This window comes from Mustelus asterias, chromosome 1 (assembly GCF_964213995.1).
Source record: "Mustelus asterias chromosome 1, sMusAst1.hap1.1, whole genome shotgun sequence".
NCBI classification, from domain to species: domain Eukaryota; kingdom Metazoa; phylum Chordata; class Chondrichthyes; order Carcharhiniformes; family Triakidae; genus Mustelus; species Mustelus asterias.
The window spans coordinates 56,831,937-56,850,340 of record NC_135801.1 but is presented as its reverse complement, the minus strand read 5'-3'; the positions used below and the strand labels follow the sequence as shown (position 1 = coordinate 56,850,340).

Below are 18,404 nucleotides of genomic sequence, written 5' to 3'. Positions count from 1 at the left end.
AGTCCAAAAGACGTGCTGGTTAGGTGCATTGGCCATTCTAAATTCTCCCTCAGCGTACCTGAAAACGCGCTGGAGTGTGGCGAATAGAAGATTTTCACTGTAACTTCATTGCAGTGTTAGTGTAAGCCTACTTGTGACACTAATAAATAAACTTAAACTATCAAGGAATTGGACCAAGGTCAGCAAATGGAATTGAAGTACAGATAAATCATGATCCAGTGGAATGGCAGAGAATCAGGAGGTGCTGAATGGCTGACTACCAGAATTACCAGGTCATATCCCCAGTGGTTTTAGCATTAGTGCTCCCAGCACTTCAAACTGCAATTTTGCATCAATTGTGCTGATGACTATTTATATGGGTTAAGATGAGAGATCCTCTCGGCGAGATTTGATAGAGGTGTATAAGATTTTGATGGGTGTAGATAGAGTGAATGCAAGCAGGCTTTTTCCACTGAGGCTAGGGGAGAAAAAAACCAGAGGGCATGGGTTAAGGGTGAAAGGAGAAAAGTTTAAAGGGAATATTAGGGGGGGCTTCTTCATGCAGAGAGTGGTGGGAGTGTGGAATGAGCTGCCGGATAAAGTGGTAAATGCTTTTAACATTTAAGAAAAACTTGGACGGGTTCATGGATGAGAGGGATGTGGAGGGATATGGTCCAAGTGCAGGTCAGTGGGACTAGGCAAAAAATGGTTCGGCACAGACAAGAAGGGCCAAAAGGCCTGTTTCTGAGCTGTAATTTTCTATGGTTCTATGGTTCTAATTTAACCATATGTAAAAATGTGATCACCACAAGATGTAACCACTCAACTGTGTGTTTCTAATGTGAAACTGCAGGTGGTAAACATTTCTACAACTAAGGGACCCTTTCTCATCCATGAAAAGAAAACATTTATTTGCCATTATACCTTTATCAAATTTGGATATTGCACACTGTTGCCTGATTTGACCAAGATCAATTGACTTAGTTAATTTTTTGTTCTTTATTGTTACGTTTTTTTTCAGGTCACCTACGAAATACACAAGGAGAGTTTAGCCAGAATGTTTGAAGAGTACCAAAGACAAGATCAAAGCACCAAGCAAGCTTTGACCATTCCAACCATCTCTGAGGTTAGCAGCATGCAAGAAGCCAAGGTTCAGAAAGATATTTTTGAGGTCAAGAGTGTACCTCATGAAAATGTTGACAAGCAATTAGAAAAACCAGACAATTTCAAACGATTTGAGGACAACCAGAAAACCAGTACTGTAAACACGGATATACAGCAGGAACATTTGGAACAGACTGACAAAATTAAGGAAGCAACTGTATCATCTAATGATTCTGAAGTCGAAAAGGTGGCAGCACAAGTTGATCAGATATCAAAAAAACTACCAGATTTTTTGGAAAGTTCCGAAGTGGAGAAATCTGAAGTAACTGAAGTGTGCATGGATAATGCAGACTGTTCAGCTAGTTCAATACACATTTTCTCAGAGGAAATTGCTTCAGTTCCTTCACTGTCAGTCAAAGAGAAAATCGTAACTGAAAATACTGCAAACAAGCAAGAACACGATGTTGCATCAGAACCTCATGATCCAAAGATTGGTATGGTAGAATATTCAAGCAACGGGCAGCTTGAGAACAGTATAAATAGTCAAGAGAACACTGCCACAGAACTTCAAGCCATTTCTCTAGAACCAGATAGCACTTTGGCTTCTGCATCCAAAGACAATGCAAGCTGTTCAGAAACAGCTTCAAATCATTCTGCATCTGTTGTACAAGAAGAGGTGATCAAAGTGGGAAAGGAGATGGCAACATTGCCAACAGAACCAACTACTGATCCTTTAAAGCAGTTGGACAGTCAAATTGCTGAAACTAGCACTCAGAGCAGTAATAATCTGAATAAAGATATTGGAACAACCGCCACAAAAACTCGGGAGTTGAGAGTCCCATCTGCTAAAGAAATTGCTAGACTGGATGTGTCTAGTGTTGCATCTGATACTGAGAGGTTGGAACTTAGAGCAAGTATAAGTCAAGAATCTGCAATTGTACCAAAACCTCCCATTCAGGTAATGAAGTTTATTGGAATAAAATAAGTTAAAAAGACAGCTGCACTTTTTTATTTTGTGGTAAACAGAATGACTACCATGACCTTTTCTTCTTTTTATTGGGAGTTGGAGGTACGGGCAAAGAGAGTAATATCAGTCATAGAGGTTTACAGCATGGAAAAAGGCCATTTGGCCCAACTTGTCCATGCTGCCCAGTTTTTACAATTGTCACTAGTTTCTCAAGATGTGTAGGCTTGATGGATTAGCCATGGTAAATGTGTGGGGTTATGGGGATAGGGTGGGATGGTGGCCCTGGGGTGTCATAAAATCAGTGTTGGCTAGATGGGCTAAATGGCCTCCTTCTGCACTGTAGGGATTCTGTGATTCTATCAGAAAAATCCTGTCATTTTGACATTTTTGCTGTCCTATTTTGAAAATCCAACCTTTCTTGACTGATTAAAATTAAATTGACCCTTTTCTACAATTACTTGGATGTGAACATATAGGAGCAGAAATTGACCATTCAGCCCCTCGAGGCTGCTCTGCCATTAAGACTCTGTTAAGAAATTAGATAATTTCTGATCTGTTCATGTTTCGAATTCCACATTCCCATCTACCCTGATAACCTTTGATTCCCTCGCCTAACAAGGACCTCCGCCTTAAAAGTATTCAGTGACCCTACTTTCATTGCCTTCTAAAGTTGTATAACCCATGGAGAAAAAAAACTTCTCACCCCTGTCCTAAAATGGTGACCCCTAATTTTAAAATAGTGCCTCTTAGTTCTGAATTCACCCACAAGAGGAAACATCCTTTCCACATCCACCTTTTCATGACCGTTCAGGATCTTGTAAACTTCAGTCTAGTCACCCCTTGCTCTCCAATAGAAATGAGCCAAATATGTCGAACCTTTCCTCATGGGATGATCCACTCATTCCTGGTATTAGTCTAGTAAACTTGCTCTGAACTGCCTCCAATGTATTTACATACTTAAATTAGGAGACCAAAATGCATGCGCTATTCAAGATGTGATCTCAGCAATGCCCTGTATAACTGAAGTATGGTAAGAAGTTTAACAACACCAGGTTAAAGTCCAACAGGTTTATTTGGTAGCAAAAGCCACACAAGCTTTCGGAGCTCCAAGCCCCCTTCTTCAGGTGAGGGCTTGACTCCGAAAGCTTGTGTGGCTTTTGCTACCAAATAAACCGGTTGGACTTTAACCTGGTGTTGTTAAACTTCTTACTGTGTTTACCCCAGTCCAACGCCAGCATCTCCACATCATAACTGAAGTATAGCATCCTTATTTTTATTATTCAATTCCTCTTGTAATGAAGGATAGCATTCTATTATACTTAATTACTTATCTGCATACTAGTTTTTGTGACTTGTGCACTTGAACACCTTTGTATCCCTTTGTACCTTGAGATACCACAGTCATTCTCCATTTAAAAATATTATTCTGCTTTTTCATTCTTCCTGTTAAAGTGAAAAACTTCACATTTTCCGATATTATACTCCATCTGCCAGATTTTTGTCCACTCATTCAACCTCTCTATATCCATCTACGACCTCCTTGTGTCCTCTTCACAACATACTGTCCTTCCTATTTTTGAGTCATCTGCATTGCATTTTAGCTACCATACCTTTGCACCCTTCATCTAAATTATGTAGATTATAAAAAGTTGAGGCTTTAGGACAGACCCCTGAGGGATGTCCTGACAATCAGAAAAAACATTGATTCATACGCTCTATTTTCTGCCAGCTGGCCAATCTTTTATCCATGCTGACTTGTTACCCCCATACCATGAGCTTTTATTTTCTGTAATAACATGTGGCAACTTATCAAATGTCTTCTGGAAATCCAAGTACAGCATGTCTACAAGCTCCCCTTTAACCACAGTGTATGTTACCTCTTCAAAGAATTCCAATAAATTGGTTAAACATGATTTCCATTTCACAAAGTCATGCTAACTCTTCTCGATTACCCAATTTGTTTAGTTTAAAGCCCTCGTCTTCCCTGTGGTTGGCATGAACACTCACCCTCAGCATGTTTCAAGCGTAAAGGTACAGCCCCCACTTTCTCTAGTACTGGTGCCAGTGCCCATGAACTAGAACCCACTTATCCCACATCTGCCTTTCAGGCACTCATCCATTTCTCTATTCTTATTTGTCCTATACCAGTTTGCATGTGGCTCAGATAATCCAGAGATTCTTCCCTTTGAGTTGCTGCTTCTTAATTTTGTACCCAGCATCTTATACTGACTATGTAGAACCTCTTTCCTTGACTGCCTATGTTGTTGGCATCTACATGAGCTGTGGCATCTGGATCCTCCCCCTTTCACAGTTACTTAATCTCCAACCCTGAGCAGATGTCCCAAACCCTGGCACCAGGCAGGCAACACAGCCTTCTGGATTAGCGCTCTTTGCTGCAGAGAAAAGTGTCTGTCCCCTCATTGTATTGTTCCCTACAATCAGTGCATTCCTTTTTGATCCTTTCACTTGAACAGCTTTCTGTAACTTGATGCCATGACCAGTCTGTTCCTTGCCACCTTGCAGAGCTCACTTTCATCCATACATTGTGAGCACATCAAAGCTGTTTGCCAATTGCGAAGTCTTGAGGTTTCTCCACTGCTTTCTGCTAAGTCCCTTTACCTGCTTCATTCACGGTCACATTCTCCTGTCCCTTACTGCTGATCAACTTAGATGATTTTATTCTAAGATGTACGACTGTCTTATAGATCAAAGTGTCCAGGTATTTTTTCCCCTCCCTTATGTTGTGCAATGTCTGTGTTCAGCTTCTAGATCAATAATCCTGATCCAGAATTCTTCTAGCTGCTTAAACTTTCTACAGGCGTGCTTGTAATGGATCATCTTGACTTCCAAAAATGCCCACATTCCACAGCTGCAACATAACACCTGTCCTACCATTGTTATATATGTTATTTAGTTAATTTAGTTGCTCCCTTACGTTAGAATAATTCTTAAATTGCAGAGGTATATCTTGTACCCAAGAAACAGGACAAACCCAATACGGCAAATTACCACCACATCATTCTACTCTTATTCATCAACAAAAGTGATGGAAGAGGGCATCAACAGTGCTATCAAGCGGCACTTGCTCAGCAGTAACCTGCTCACTGACACTCAGTTGGGGTTCCACCATGGTCACTCAGCTCCTTGCATCATTACAGCCTTCGTTCAAACAATGGACAAAAGTGAGGAATCACATAAAGGCAGCATTTGATCAAGTATGGCATCAAGGAACCCTAGCTAAACTGGAATCAATGGGAGTCAGGGGGAAAGCATTGATTTTGTTGGTTGGAGTCATACTGCAACAAAGGAAGATGGTTGTGGTGGTTCAGGTCAATTATCTCAGCTCCAGGTTATCACTGCAGGAGTTCCTCAGGGTAGTGTCCAAGGTCCAACTATCTTCCGCTGCTTCCTCAATGACCTTCCATTGTAAGGTCAGGAGTGGGGATGTTCGCAGCTGACTGCGAACCATTCGTGACTCCTCAGATACTGAAGCAGTTCATGTTCAAATGCAGCAAGACTTGGGCAATATCCAAGCTTGGGCTGATAAGTGGCAAGTAGCATTCGTGCTGCACAAGTGCCAGGCAATGGCTATCTCCAACAAGCGAGAATCAAACGGTTGACCCTTAACATTCAATGGCATTATCATCACTGAATCCCCCCCACTGTCATCATCCTGGTGGTTACCATTGACCAGAAATTGAACTGGACTAGCCATATAAATAGTGTCCACAGAGAGGGTCAAAAGATCGGGATCCTGTGGCGAATAACTCACCCCTGTCCACCATCTACAAGGCATGAGTCAGGAGTGTAATGGAATACTCTCCACGTGCCTGGACAAGTGCAGCTCCATGCCATCCAGGACAAAGCAGCCCACTTGATTGCTGCTCCTCCCACAAACATTCAATTCCTTCACCGCTGGCAAACAGTGGAGCCATGTGCACCATCCACAAGCTGCACTGCAGGAACTCGCCAACATTCCTTGGGCAGCACCTTCCAAACCCATGACCACTACCACCTTCAAGTCACTCACCATCCTGACTTGGAAATATATCGCCATTCCTTCATTGTTGCAGGGTCAAAATCCTGGAATTACCTCCCTAACAGCACTGTGGGTGTACCGACCTCAGGGATTGCAGCAGTTAAAGAAGAAGCAGTTAGAGAAGCTCATTACCACCTTCTGAAGGTCAGCTAGGGATAGGCAATAAATGCTGGGCTAGCCAGCAGTGCCTATATCCCGTAAAGGAATTAAAAAAAAAACAGAATTCGCATATGAACCTAATTCGTTACTGACTGTCTCCATCTCACTCCAGCATAGTCGCCTATTTCCTCCTGTGCCTCATCTCAATTTACGAATATTCAAATACGCTATTTGTTCCCCACTCAACAAAATATCATTACACATGACAATGTTTTATTCCGCTTTTATACTATTTGCTCTGCTCTTTGTCTAGGTATCACAATCAGATCTTGTAAGTCAACAAGACCGTGTATCTGATGAACAGAGAAGAGGGTCTAATCCTTCAGCACGTCCCTCCATGTTTCGTATTCCAGAATTTAAATGGTCTTCCATGCACCAACGCTTGCTCAATGATTTGCTGTTTTCCATAGAGACAGATGTACAGATGTGGAGGAGGTAGGTTATACATATTGTTGCTGTATCCTGCAATGTTAAATCTAATGCTGTTTGGTACTTTTGAGATTTTTGGGTAACATATTGACTGTATATTGCTTTAATATTGAATGCATCCCCACCTCATTTTTTAAATAAAATTCTTGTATTTGGTTAACTTTCCTGTCAGCTATCTGTGCGAAAGATGAGCGAATGTTTAAAAAAATAGTTATATCCTTTTTTCTCCCCCTTTTGAGCAGCCATAACACAAAGACAGTGATGGATTTTGTTAACAGCAGTGAAAACATCATCTTTGTCCACAACACCATTCACCTTATCTCTCAGGTGGTAGATAACATCATAATGGCCTGTGGAGGAATCCTTCCACTTCTGTCTGCAGCTACATCTACGACAGTAAGTATGGAATAATGGGTCAACCATACTTTGAAAAATTAATTTCTTTTGTGCTTATTGCGATGAAGAATTGAACCCTTTTTTGGTTGTGAGTGACCTCGCTGACTATTCCAACTGAAAGTATCACCAACCCTTTTTTAAACAATCATACATATCTAGCCTTGCATAGATGAGTTACAAAACACAAGGGTAAAGTGTATAAAATGTTTACAGATTCCATATTTACATAGCTTTCACTTTAAAAATAATACATATATGACAGAATATTCTAGTATTAGTATTTTTCAACTATCTTTTAATGTTTTAAAGCAGCAATTGATCTTGATGCATTTTGCACATGCATACTTTGCATCTAATTTGTTTGGAAATAAATTAAGACAATTTTTCTAAATTGGTGATCAGAAAAATCCAGTTTAAAACAATGGCAATGATGAGAGTAATTTGTAATTGAATGTTTGAGGGAAGTTACAGTAGCCAGACTTTACAGCACAAATTCTTGGTGACAATTTTAAGCAATGATATTGCTCTCCTGTTGACGTCAGTAGTGTGTTTCTGGGACAGACTGGAAAATTTCAGTTGATTTAATTCTGCACATTTCTAAGTTACTCACTGATTATTGCAGATTCCAAATGTCTACCTCATAATTTAATGGAATTAGCTCTTGAAGTTGTTTCATTGTAGTAATTAATTATCAGATATTGGAATAAGGCATTTATAATAAGTGAGCAGCTTCCCTGCATGAATGATCTAATTCAGGTTTGGGATGTTGTGAGAAATGCATGACAGCTGAAATAAATTCAAATGGGTATTTGTAATGGAATGAGTTGATATTTGACTCATGATTTCTGTGGAAATTTAAAAAGCTTCTGAAAATAATTGAATATAACTATCTCCTGAAAGAATTAAAAATATGCCTGTAATGATTTAACCCCATTCTTTGCTCGTGTTTTTTCAATTTTATAAATTACATCATTGTGATCTAATTTGAATTATGTTTAAATACTGAGAATATCAAATCCACATCTAACAAATGGTAGCACATTCATTTGCAACAATATGGTGGCTTTATGTTTTCAATACATGAATGACATGGAGAGAACTCTAATCAGCATAATGCCCTGAATTTCCCACGTATTATTGTGCTCACCATGCTGACAATGTACATAAATAAAAAAAACAAGGGCAGTTTCTCCTGATCTCCATTCTTGCATCCACAACACATTGAGAGATGTAAGTCCACTCTACCTTTGTGACGGGAAAACATTCCAACTTTCTTTGAGATATTTCAGTATTATGACATTGAAATCATTGTTCATGCAATCCTTTCAGCTGTTGCACTGTACTTGAGATGAATTGTACCCATAAAGCTCAGTTGTTTTTCTTTCTGCATAACGCATTCTGTCTTCATGCCTCAAATGAATTTCCATTGTTTTTTTGGTAGTCATGTTGGAAGTCTTGGCTCAATCAATTCTGTTCAGATTTAGTAAGGTAGAAATATTCTGGCCTTTTGTTTGCAATTTTGTTCTGTTCCAGATTCAAACACTATGCCAAGTTCAGTCATGCCTTTGTTGTTGCACAGTAAGAGTTTTAACAACACCAGGTTAAAGTCCAACAGGTTTATTTGGTAGCAAATGCCATTAGCTTTTGGAGCGCTGCTCCTTCGTCAGATGGAGCGGAAATCTGCTCTCAAATAGGGCACAGAGACACAAAATCAATTGCATGCAGTGGTTACTCTTTCGTATTTCTCACTGGAACATGACATCTCAATAGATATTGCAAGAGTCCCCATTTTTCTTCCCATACTTATGCTACTAGGTCATGTCCTCTATAGTATAAAGCAGAAGGTGAGAATTAAGAATTATACTTGTAAATTGTCACTGTTAACACATCTACACATCTCCACCTATCTTTCTCTCAGCTCGTTGCTTGGGTAGGCTTTGCCTTCTACTTCTCTCCAAGTCCCTAGGCCAATAATAGTTCCAGCCTTAACATTAGAATATGCCTGTTGATAGAACATAGAAAAGCTACAGCACAAACAGGCCCTTCGGCCCACAAGTTGCGCCGAACATGTCCCTACCTACTAGGCTTGCCTATATCCCTCTATCTTACTAACTTCCATGAACTTATCCAAAAGTCTCTTAAAAGATCCTATCGAATCCGCCTCCACCACCACTACCGGCAGCCGATTCCACGCACCCACCACCCTCTGAGTGAAAAACTTACCCCTAACATCTCCTCTGTACCTACTCCCTAGCACCCTAAACCTGTGACCTCTTGTGGCAACCATTTCAGCCCTGGGTAAAAGCCTCTGAGAATCCACTCTTATCAATACCTCTCAACATCTTATAGACCTCTATCAGGTCACCTCTCATCCTTCGCCTCTCCAAGGAGAAAAGACCTAGCGCTCTCAACCTATCCTCATAAGTCATGCCACCTAATCCAGGCAACATCCTTGTAAATCTCCTCTGCACCCTTTCTATGGCTTCCACATCCTTTCTGTAATGAGGCGACCAGAACTGGGCACAGTACTCCAGGTGGGGTCTGACCAGGGTCCTATATAGCTGCAGCATTATCTCCCGATTTCTAAACTCAATTCCTCTATTGATGAAGGCCAGCATTCCATACGCCTTCTTAACCACAGCCTCTACCTGTGACGCTGCTTTGAGCATCCTATGAACACGGACTCTAAGATCCTTCTGATCTTCCACACTGCCAAGCGTCTTACCCGTAATATTATATTCTTTCATCCTATTCGACCTGCCAAAATGAACCACCACACACTTATCTGGGTTGAAGTCCATCTGCCACTTCTCCGCCCAGTCTTGCATCGTATCTATGTCTCGTTGCAACTGCTGACATCCCTCTACACTATCCACAACAGCACCAATCTTTGTGTCATCAGCAAACTTGCCAACCCATTCTTCCACTTCCTCATCCAGGTCATTTATAAAAATCACAAAGAGCAAGGGTCCCCGAACAGATCCCTGGGGCACTCCACTGGTGACCAACCTCCATGCTGAAAAATACCCACCTACAACCACTCTTTGCCATCTCTGGGCAAGCCAGTTCTGAATCCACAAAGCAATGTCCCCTTGTATCCCATGCCCCTTCACTTTCTCAATAAGCCTTGCATGGGGCACCTTATCAAATGCCTTGCTGAAATCCATATAAACTATATCTACCGCTCTTCCCTCGTCTATGTGTCTAGTTACATCTTCAAAAAATTCAATTAGGCTTGTAAGGCATGATCTGCCTTGGACAAAGCCGTGCTGGCTATTTCTGATCATACTATTCCTCTCCAGATGTTCATAAATCCTGCCTCTCAGGATCTTCTCCATCAACTTACCAACCACTGAGGTTAGACTCACTGGTCTATAATTTCCCGGGCTATCTCTTCTCCCCTCCTTGAATAATGGAACCACATCTGCAATCCTCCGGAACTTCTCCCGTCTCCATTGATGTCGCAAAGATCATCGCCAGAGGCTCAACAATCTCTTCCCTCGCCTCCCACAGTAACCTGGGGTACATCCCATCTGGTCCCGGCGATTTATCTACCTTGATGCTTTTCAAAAGCTCCAACACATCCTCTTTCCTAATGTCCACATGCTCAATCTTCTCAGTCCACTGCAAGTCTGCACTGCAACTACCAAGATCCCTTTCCACTGTGAATACTGAAGCAAAGTATTCATTGAGTACCTCTGCTATTTCTACCAGTTCTATACAGACTTTCCCACCATCGCATTTGATAGGTCCTGCTCCTTCACATCTTATCTTCTTGCTCTTAACATACTTGTAGAATGCCTTGGGGTTTTCCTTTATCCTGTCTGCTAAGGCCTTCTCATGACACCTTCTTGCTCTTCTAATTTCCCTCTTAAGTTCCTTCCTACTAGTCATATACTCTTCTAGATTTCTAACATTACCTAGCTCCCTGAACCTTTTGTAAGCTTCTCATTTCTTCTTGACTAAGTTCATTACAGCTTTCGTGCACCATGATTCCTGTAACCTATCATAACTCCCCTGTCTCATTGGAACGTTGCTGTGCAGAGCTCCAGACAAATTTTCCTTGAAAATTTGCCACATTTCTTCTGTACATTTCCCTGAGAAAACCTCCTTCCGATTTATGCCTCTAATTTCCTGCCTAATAGCCTCATAATTGCCCTTACTCCAAATACTTTCCTAGCTTGACTGATCCTATCCCTCTCCAATGCTAATGTAAAGGAGATAGAGTTATGATCACTATCCCAAAAATGTTCTCCCACTGAGAGATCTGACACCTGCCCAGTTTCATTCCCTAATACCAAATCTAATACAGCCTCTCCTCTTGTAGGCTTATCCACATACTGTGTCAGGAAGCTCTCCTGAACACACCTAACAAACTCCTCCCCATCTAAACCCCATCGAAAATGTTGTGGAAGTATGAAACATCGTGGACTTTGTCTCACCATTAATGTTTTAGATGGAGGTTATCCTTCTTCCTGTATGAACTGTAGTGGATGAAGCTTTTGTTTGAATGATGATGTTGCCTAATCAGGAACTTAATAAATTGAAGACAGATTTATTATCATTTGTAATGGTTTTAAAAACATTTTTCACAGCATGAATTGGAGAACATTGAACCAACACAAGGGCTGTCATTTGAAACCTCCTTGACCTTTCTTCAGAGGCTAATAGGTCTTGTTGATGTGCTGATTTTTGCCAGCTCGCTTAGCTTCACTGAAATTGAGGCTGAAAAGAACATGTCAAATGGTGGAATATTAAGGCAATGTCTGCGACTAGGTGAGTACATTATGTAAAGTGACCCGATGCCTAGTACTTCAAACACTGGTTTTAGAAAATCCAGTTGCAACATATCACTTTGCATTTAGTTTCAGTATATAGTGTGGCTTTCACATAGGACTATTAAATGAAAGATCAACTATAAATTACAGGATCAGATTTTTTGTAATGGATTTTAAGATTTTTGAAGGTGCAAGTTGCATATTGCCTACCTATCTTTCTGGAAAACTTAAATTTTGTTTAGGCGTTTGAAATGGAATTTCCAGGTTTCAAAAGTCATTACAAAGAGCCAAGAGTATTCCACAAATATTATACAATTACAGTTGAGCACTACATGTGTCAACAGAGTAAAATCATCATTCCTCATTTAATTGGAAGTGTGAGTCAGAGATTTGATGCTAAAGTGTTGTAATATGATTTTCGACCCAGGGTTCCCGAGAGGCAATATAGATTTAATGGCACAATTCTAAAGTTTGTGCACGGACGAAGGGAGATCTGGGGATGCAACTGCATAGATCTTTGAAGGTCTCCGGTCATATGGAGAGAGTAGTTAGCAAAGCATATGGGCTCTTGGACTGCATAAATATAGGTATTGAGTACAGGTTTAGATAAGGTGGACGAATAAATGCTATTCCCATTAGCTGATGGGCAAGAACTAGAGGACACCAATTTCAGGTTTTGTGGAAGAGATTACTGGGCAGATGTGAGAAACAACTTTTTAAGCAGTGACTGCTAATGACCTGGAGATTATTGCCTACGAGGGTGGAAGAAGAATTCAATGGTTTCCAAAGAAAATTGGATCGGCATTTGAGGAAAATAAACTTGCAGGGGATAGACTATGGGAATAGAGAGGGGGAATGGGACTGATGGAGTTGCTTTACAGAGAGCCGGCATGCACTCAGTGGGCTAAATGGCTTCCTCCTCCACTGTAATGACTTTGTTTTACATTTTTTAAATCAATTCTCTGTAGGTGTTAACATTTCTTAAAACTGGAGTTATGGTGACAATTGCTGGGGGAAGGGTGGGATGCAGTTGGCGAGAACTGATGTTTGAGATGGGTAGCGGAGAATGTCAATGGAGAAATTGTACCCACACATTATCTTGGAGTGAAGTGAAAGATATTTGTCAGTGTCTTGCCTGCAACAAGGCTGTAATGATTGGGATTTGGTGTGATTCTCCCCTTTGTCTTCAGCCTGAATTCATAAAATAGCTGATACCTTTGTTGTGATTTTCTTCATGTTGCTTTCTTGGGATTTTATATTCATAGGCATGTACTTCTCTGAGGCCCAGTCTAGGCACTCATGGATTTTGAGTCAATACCATCAGTTATTTGTGAAAGCGTGGGAAGAAGGGAAGAAAGGACTACAAGGGAGTACAGAGTAGTAGCTGTATCACTAACGGATTTGTGGTGATAAGGTCACATGGATGAAGTCACTCAGGGCCCTGTTTATTTCTCCAATTTTCTTCTGCCTTCCAGGTTTTGTATTGAAATACTCACGTTACAGAATTTTGACCCAGAAACAACAAATTTGTAGCTTTGTTAGAGCATGCGTGAAATATTGTGTACAGTTAAGTCACCATGTTAGTAAAAGGATATAGAGGCACTAGACAGGGTGTGAAAAGATTTACAAGAATGATACCAGAAATGTGAGGTTGTATTTGTCAGGAAAAGGCAAACACGTTGGTTCTGTTTATTTTTCTTGAAAAGAGAGGCTTAAGCTTTCTATGAATGGAGAACTTTAAAATGATGGAAGGTTTTGATGGAGTTTCCACTTGTCAAGAAGAACAAAACGAGAGGCAATCAATGTAAGATATAGTCCCCAACCCCAAGTAATCAAAGAGTGAATTTGGAAGAAACCTGTTCACCAGAAGAGTGAGATTGAAGTACTCACTACACCAGGCGACTAGAATAAATGCATTTAAATGTGGACTAGGCCAGCATGTGAGAGAAGAGGGATCAGTGGGTTCTGCGGTTAGAGTTATATGAGGAAGGATGGGAGGAGATTGGAGTAGAACAGAAATACTAACTGGGCTGGATGATCTATTTCTGTGTTTACTGTATAATTCTAAGTTTGAGGTCTATTGCTAGGTAGACTGCTATCCAATATGAAATTTGAGTATTGTTTTTAATGGCATTTAGCTGATGAAAACATGAGCTTATAACAATGTTACTTACCTTCATGTCACTTAATTCGGTGTAAAATTCAATGTACCTTTGCTAATGTAGTCTGAGAAATCTGATGATATGTTGGATGGTTTTCAACTCTAGATTTAAGAACGGTTGGTTTTAAATTTGAACATCAGAACAACTTGTTCCTTTCACTAATCATAACAAACCAAATACATTTGCCTGATTAATTTTCTAAATGATTTAGATACCATTCTAGTTCTAAGTACTGGCTGTAGTGGAGTGGGTAGGAGTCCAGACAAGTGGCATTGCACAATTTAGCCTATGTGGAGCAGTGAATAACAGAGGGGGCGATCTTACCATCGCACCCTGCCAACCGATGGGCAAGGTGAGCTGGTAAGGTCATGAGAGCCGAGAAATCAGGTTTGCACGTGATTTCTCGCCTCTTGCGATCCTACCGGCACCAGATATCTGCCAAAATCAGCCTTGCGCCCATTTTTGGTGCAAGGCTGGCTAAATTATTTAAATTACATTTAAGTATATTTTACATGTGATTAGCAAACCTATGACTCAATGGTCTGGGCTCACTCGCCTCTGTGGCCTCACTGAGAGAGGTTCTTTCTGGCGGTTCCCACCAGTGGGGACCAGATGTGATGGCCTTGCTGGTAGAACAGAAGGCCATTGAGGCCCCCTCCCCTGGGAGGTTGGAGGCAAGGGGGGGTTTGCATCTTGGAAAGTGCCAGCCTGCCACTGCCCACTGGCATCAGACAGTGCAGAGGGAGTGGGGCCTACTGGGTGGCAAACTGGGGGCAGGCCAATTGATGGTGATGGGGGGATGGGCAACCGCTGTGCACTTTGCAATTGCGATCGGTGGGCGTAGGGAAGGGAGCCCGTTGCCACTATCCATTTGCGATAGGGGGGTGGGGGGGGGAAGGTTGCTCTTGGGGTCAATCTGTCTGGAGGAGTCGGGGGGGGGGGGGGGCTCGTGATGGGCAGCAACACTGGGAGGGGTGCTATGTTTAGGCCATGTGGGTCAGCTATATACAGCAGAGACTGTGTGACTGGTCTCTCTGCTGCTCAGAGCAGAGACATGCGCAATGGTGCACTCTGCTGCTCTCAGCCAGCTTTCTGGCAATTTAAGCCCCTACCCCTCTGCTACAGGCGTGAAACTCATTTCGGGGTTTTTTTCTGCTCCAAGTGCATAAGATTGGAGATTTGGACTCACCCAAAAAAAGATCAGAAACTCTCCCATTTTCATGCTTGTTCTGGACTTTGAATCTTTTTCATCAGATCATGCCCCCAGAAGATAACTTCAGTATTTCTGCATTCATTCGTGCTTGTTATAAATCCTGAAGCTGCTATCAGATTCAGTGGGATAATGTCAGTGAATTCTGGTAGTATACAACAAAATCCTGCAAATTGTGTCAAGATAAATCAGTGTCATATATATTTTATTTATAATTATATGCACACCAAACAAGATACAACCAATTTAATTGTTTATATTCATATGTTCCTATTTATGTATAAAGACTTTTAATGCAATTGAAATGCCTTTTAAATGGATGTGTGCTACTTGGTTAATTTTAATTTTATCCCTGTAGATCTCATTAATTATTCTGTATTTCTTATTCCTAGTTGGTTTAAATTACTTGGTCTTTCCTAGCCCCTCTAAATTTCATTCCCACTGTCACCAAATGTCTGTTGTCACTCTATTTAGTGGATTCACCCAACACGAGTTGCCTTGAGAAGGTGTCAGTAGCATTTATGATTAATGATTGTGGGTCACGTGAGTTAACCATATAATGTGGAACTGGAGCCCTGTGAACGATTTCAGATCCGCTTCCTTAAAGAGCATTCATGAATCAAGAGACCTTTTGCATCCATTTAGATAGGCAGATGGGGCTCTGGTTTGACATCCCATTTGGAAAATGGCACCTCTGACACCTTTATCAATGTATATGTTTTTCTCTGTGATAGGAATTGAATCCACAACCTTCTGGCTCTGAGACTGAGCTAAATTTATATGTGAAGGTAATGAAAGAACAGTATAGTTTCTGTATACGAATTATATGCAGGTTTTGGTTCTCCCACCATGACCTGCCTGCAACCTTTAACACAGTTGAACATGTTGGCTTCCTCCCACCACCCACTGCCGTTCAGCTGGGTGGGACTGCTCTTGCCTGGTTTCATTCTTACCTGTCTAATCGTAGCCAGCATATCCCTTGCAGTTGCATCTCTTGTTCCCGTACAATTACTTCTCATGCCCCATAAGGAACTATCCTTCACCTCCTTTTTCTCATTACATGCTGACCCTCAACAATATGATCCAAAAGCAGTGCGTTAGTTTTCACATGTACGCTGACATCACTCAGCTTTTCCTCACCGCTGCCTCTCTCAACTCCACCACTGTTATTATCAGGTTATCAAATTGATTATCTGAAATATTGCATTGGAAAAGCAGAAATTTCCATCGATTAAATATTGGAAATACTTAAACCATTGTTTTTAGTCCCTACTCCAAACTCTGTTCCCTAGCTACTGACTTCATCCCTCTCCCTGTCTGAGGTTAAGCCATTCAGTTCTCAACTTTGGTATCACATTTGAACCCGAGATTTGCTGTTTGCTGTCTATTTTCACTTCCATGATATTGCCTTATTTCACCCTTGCTTCAGCATATCTGTTGCTGAAATCTTCATTTATGCCTTTGTTAACTCTGGACTTGAATTTTCCAATGCACTCTTTGGTGGTGTCTCTCATTTTACTCTCCACAAACTTGAGGTCACCCAAAGCTCTGCTACCCATGTCATAACTTGGACCTGGTTCAAATCACTAATCACCCCTGTGCTTGCTGCCCTATGTTGGTTCTCTATCAAGTAACATCCTGGTGTTAAAATTCTCATCCTTGTCTTCAAATCTTTAAGGTGTTGCCACTTTCTATCTCCGTAATCTTTTCCAGCCCTACAGCCATTAGATATCTGCGCTCGTCTAATTCTGGCCTCTTGATCATCCCAGATTTTAATTGGTCGCCATACCGTCAGTTGCGTAGGCCCTAAGCTTTGCAATTCCCTCCCTGCATCTCTCCAAGTCTCTACTTCAGTTACTACTTTTAAGATGCTCTTTAAAACTTGAGCCTTTGACCAAACTTTGTCATCTGACCTTATCTCCTTTCGTGACTAGGCGCAATATTTTGTTTTATAATACTCCTGTGAAGTGCCTTGGGATGTTTTACCTACATTAAAATCTCTATATAGATATAAGTTGTAGTCACTTCTTAAACAACAATGTGAAAATGACTGCTAATTGCAATCACCTCGTTTGCTGATTTTTAGATTGGCTGGCTTTGAGCTACACTTTGTGCTAAACCTGTTCCAATTTGTTAGTGTGTTTTCTGGAGCAGTCTGATATTTTTATTGGTAAAATTTCTATGTAATTTAAAAAAAAAATGTGTAGTGGATTATCTAATGTACAAACTAGTGTGTAAATTTCATTTCTTAATCAAATTTAAATATGTCTTATTTGTCATTTTAATTCCTATTACTATATTAATGGATCACTACCAATTTTATGTGAATGCACAACTTGAAAACAACGTTCTTTATTTTGCCAAATTTGTGAAATATGATTGAATGGAACTGTGTCAGTGTTCCATTTCCTTTTAATCCATTAAAAGAATGGATAGGAAAATATTTTGCTGTGTTCCTCAGTGCTCAAGTTTATTTAATACAATTAAAAATTTATAAGGTAGTTTCTACAGAGCTTGCAAGGAATCTTATTTGTGTCAGTACTTTAGATGATGGCTTCAAATGTGTCTGAATTTGAATGCCTATATGACTGTTCTAATGGAACTGCTGTTCTGGACTGATTCAACTTATATTGGTTAGTCTTAATATTTTACAGTTGACATCATTCATGTATATGATGTGTAAAATCATTGAGGCCTTTCCTGTCACATTATAAACGGTGCTTGTTCCTTTGCTTATTAGCTGCAAAGGTCTAACTGGTAGGTTATTGAATTCATGTATTCTAAATCTAAGTAATTGTCAGGTTTAAATCTCCCAAGAATAGTGCATAATTCTAGTGCTAAAAAGATCAGTTTAATACAGTACCTGTTTTCAGATATTGCATGCATTGAAATGCATTGTGCTCCACGCTGCTGTAGCTTCAAGTATTTGTTTTTAAAAATTTACTTCCTGTATACAGGGCACCAGTGCCTAGTGTATGCACAATCAGGAAAAATACGCAGACGAATGTAGTTTGGATGATTCAGGTTAGAAGCTTTCGGCTAGGAAAATCTAGTGTTAGGGGTTGGGTATGTACATGTTTTGTAATTCTGCCATTCTATCGGTTACTATTTTTTGAATAATTTTCATGTGACAGCATAAGAGGATAAAATTGGAAATGAAGACTGAGAGCAGCCAAGAACA

At 40.6% G+C, this 18,404-nt stretch overlaps 1 protein-coding gene across 1 annotated transcript in view; it reads left to right on the top strand.

Annotated features, from left to right (window-relative positions):
• The window catches only part of lrba (LPS-responsive vesicle trafficking, beach and anchor containing), a 901,160-nt gene that overhangs the window by 212,260 nt on the left and 670,496 nt on the right, over nucleotides 1-18,404 (top strand). The window contains exons 22-25 of the mRNA XM_078212471.1: nucleotides 1,001-2,041; nucleotides 6,502-6,683; nucleotides 6,920-7,073; nucleotides 11,669-11,849. Coding sequence (XP_078068597.1) covers nucleotides 1,001-2,041; nucleotides 6,502-6,683; nucleotides 6,920-7,073; nucleotides 11,669-11,849 — 1,558 coding nt within the window. The remainder of the gene's footprint in view (nucleotides 1-1,000; nucleotides 2,042-6,501; nucleotides 6,684-6,919; nucleotides 7,074-11,668; nucleotides 11,850-18,404) is intronic.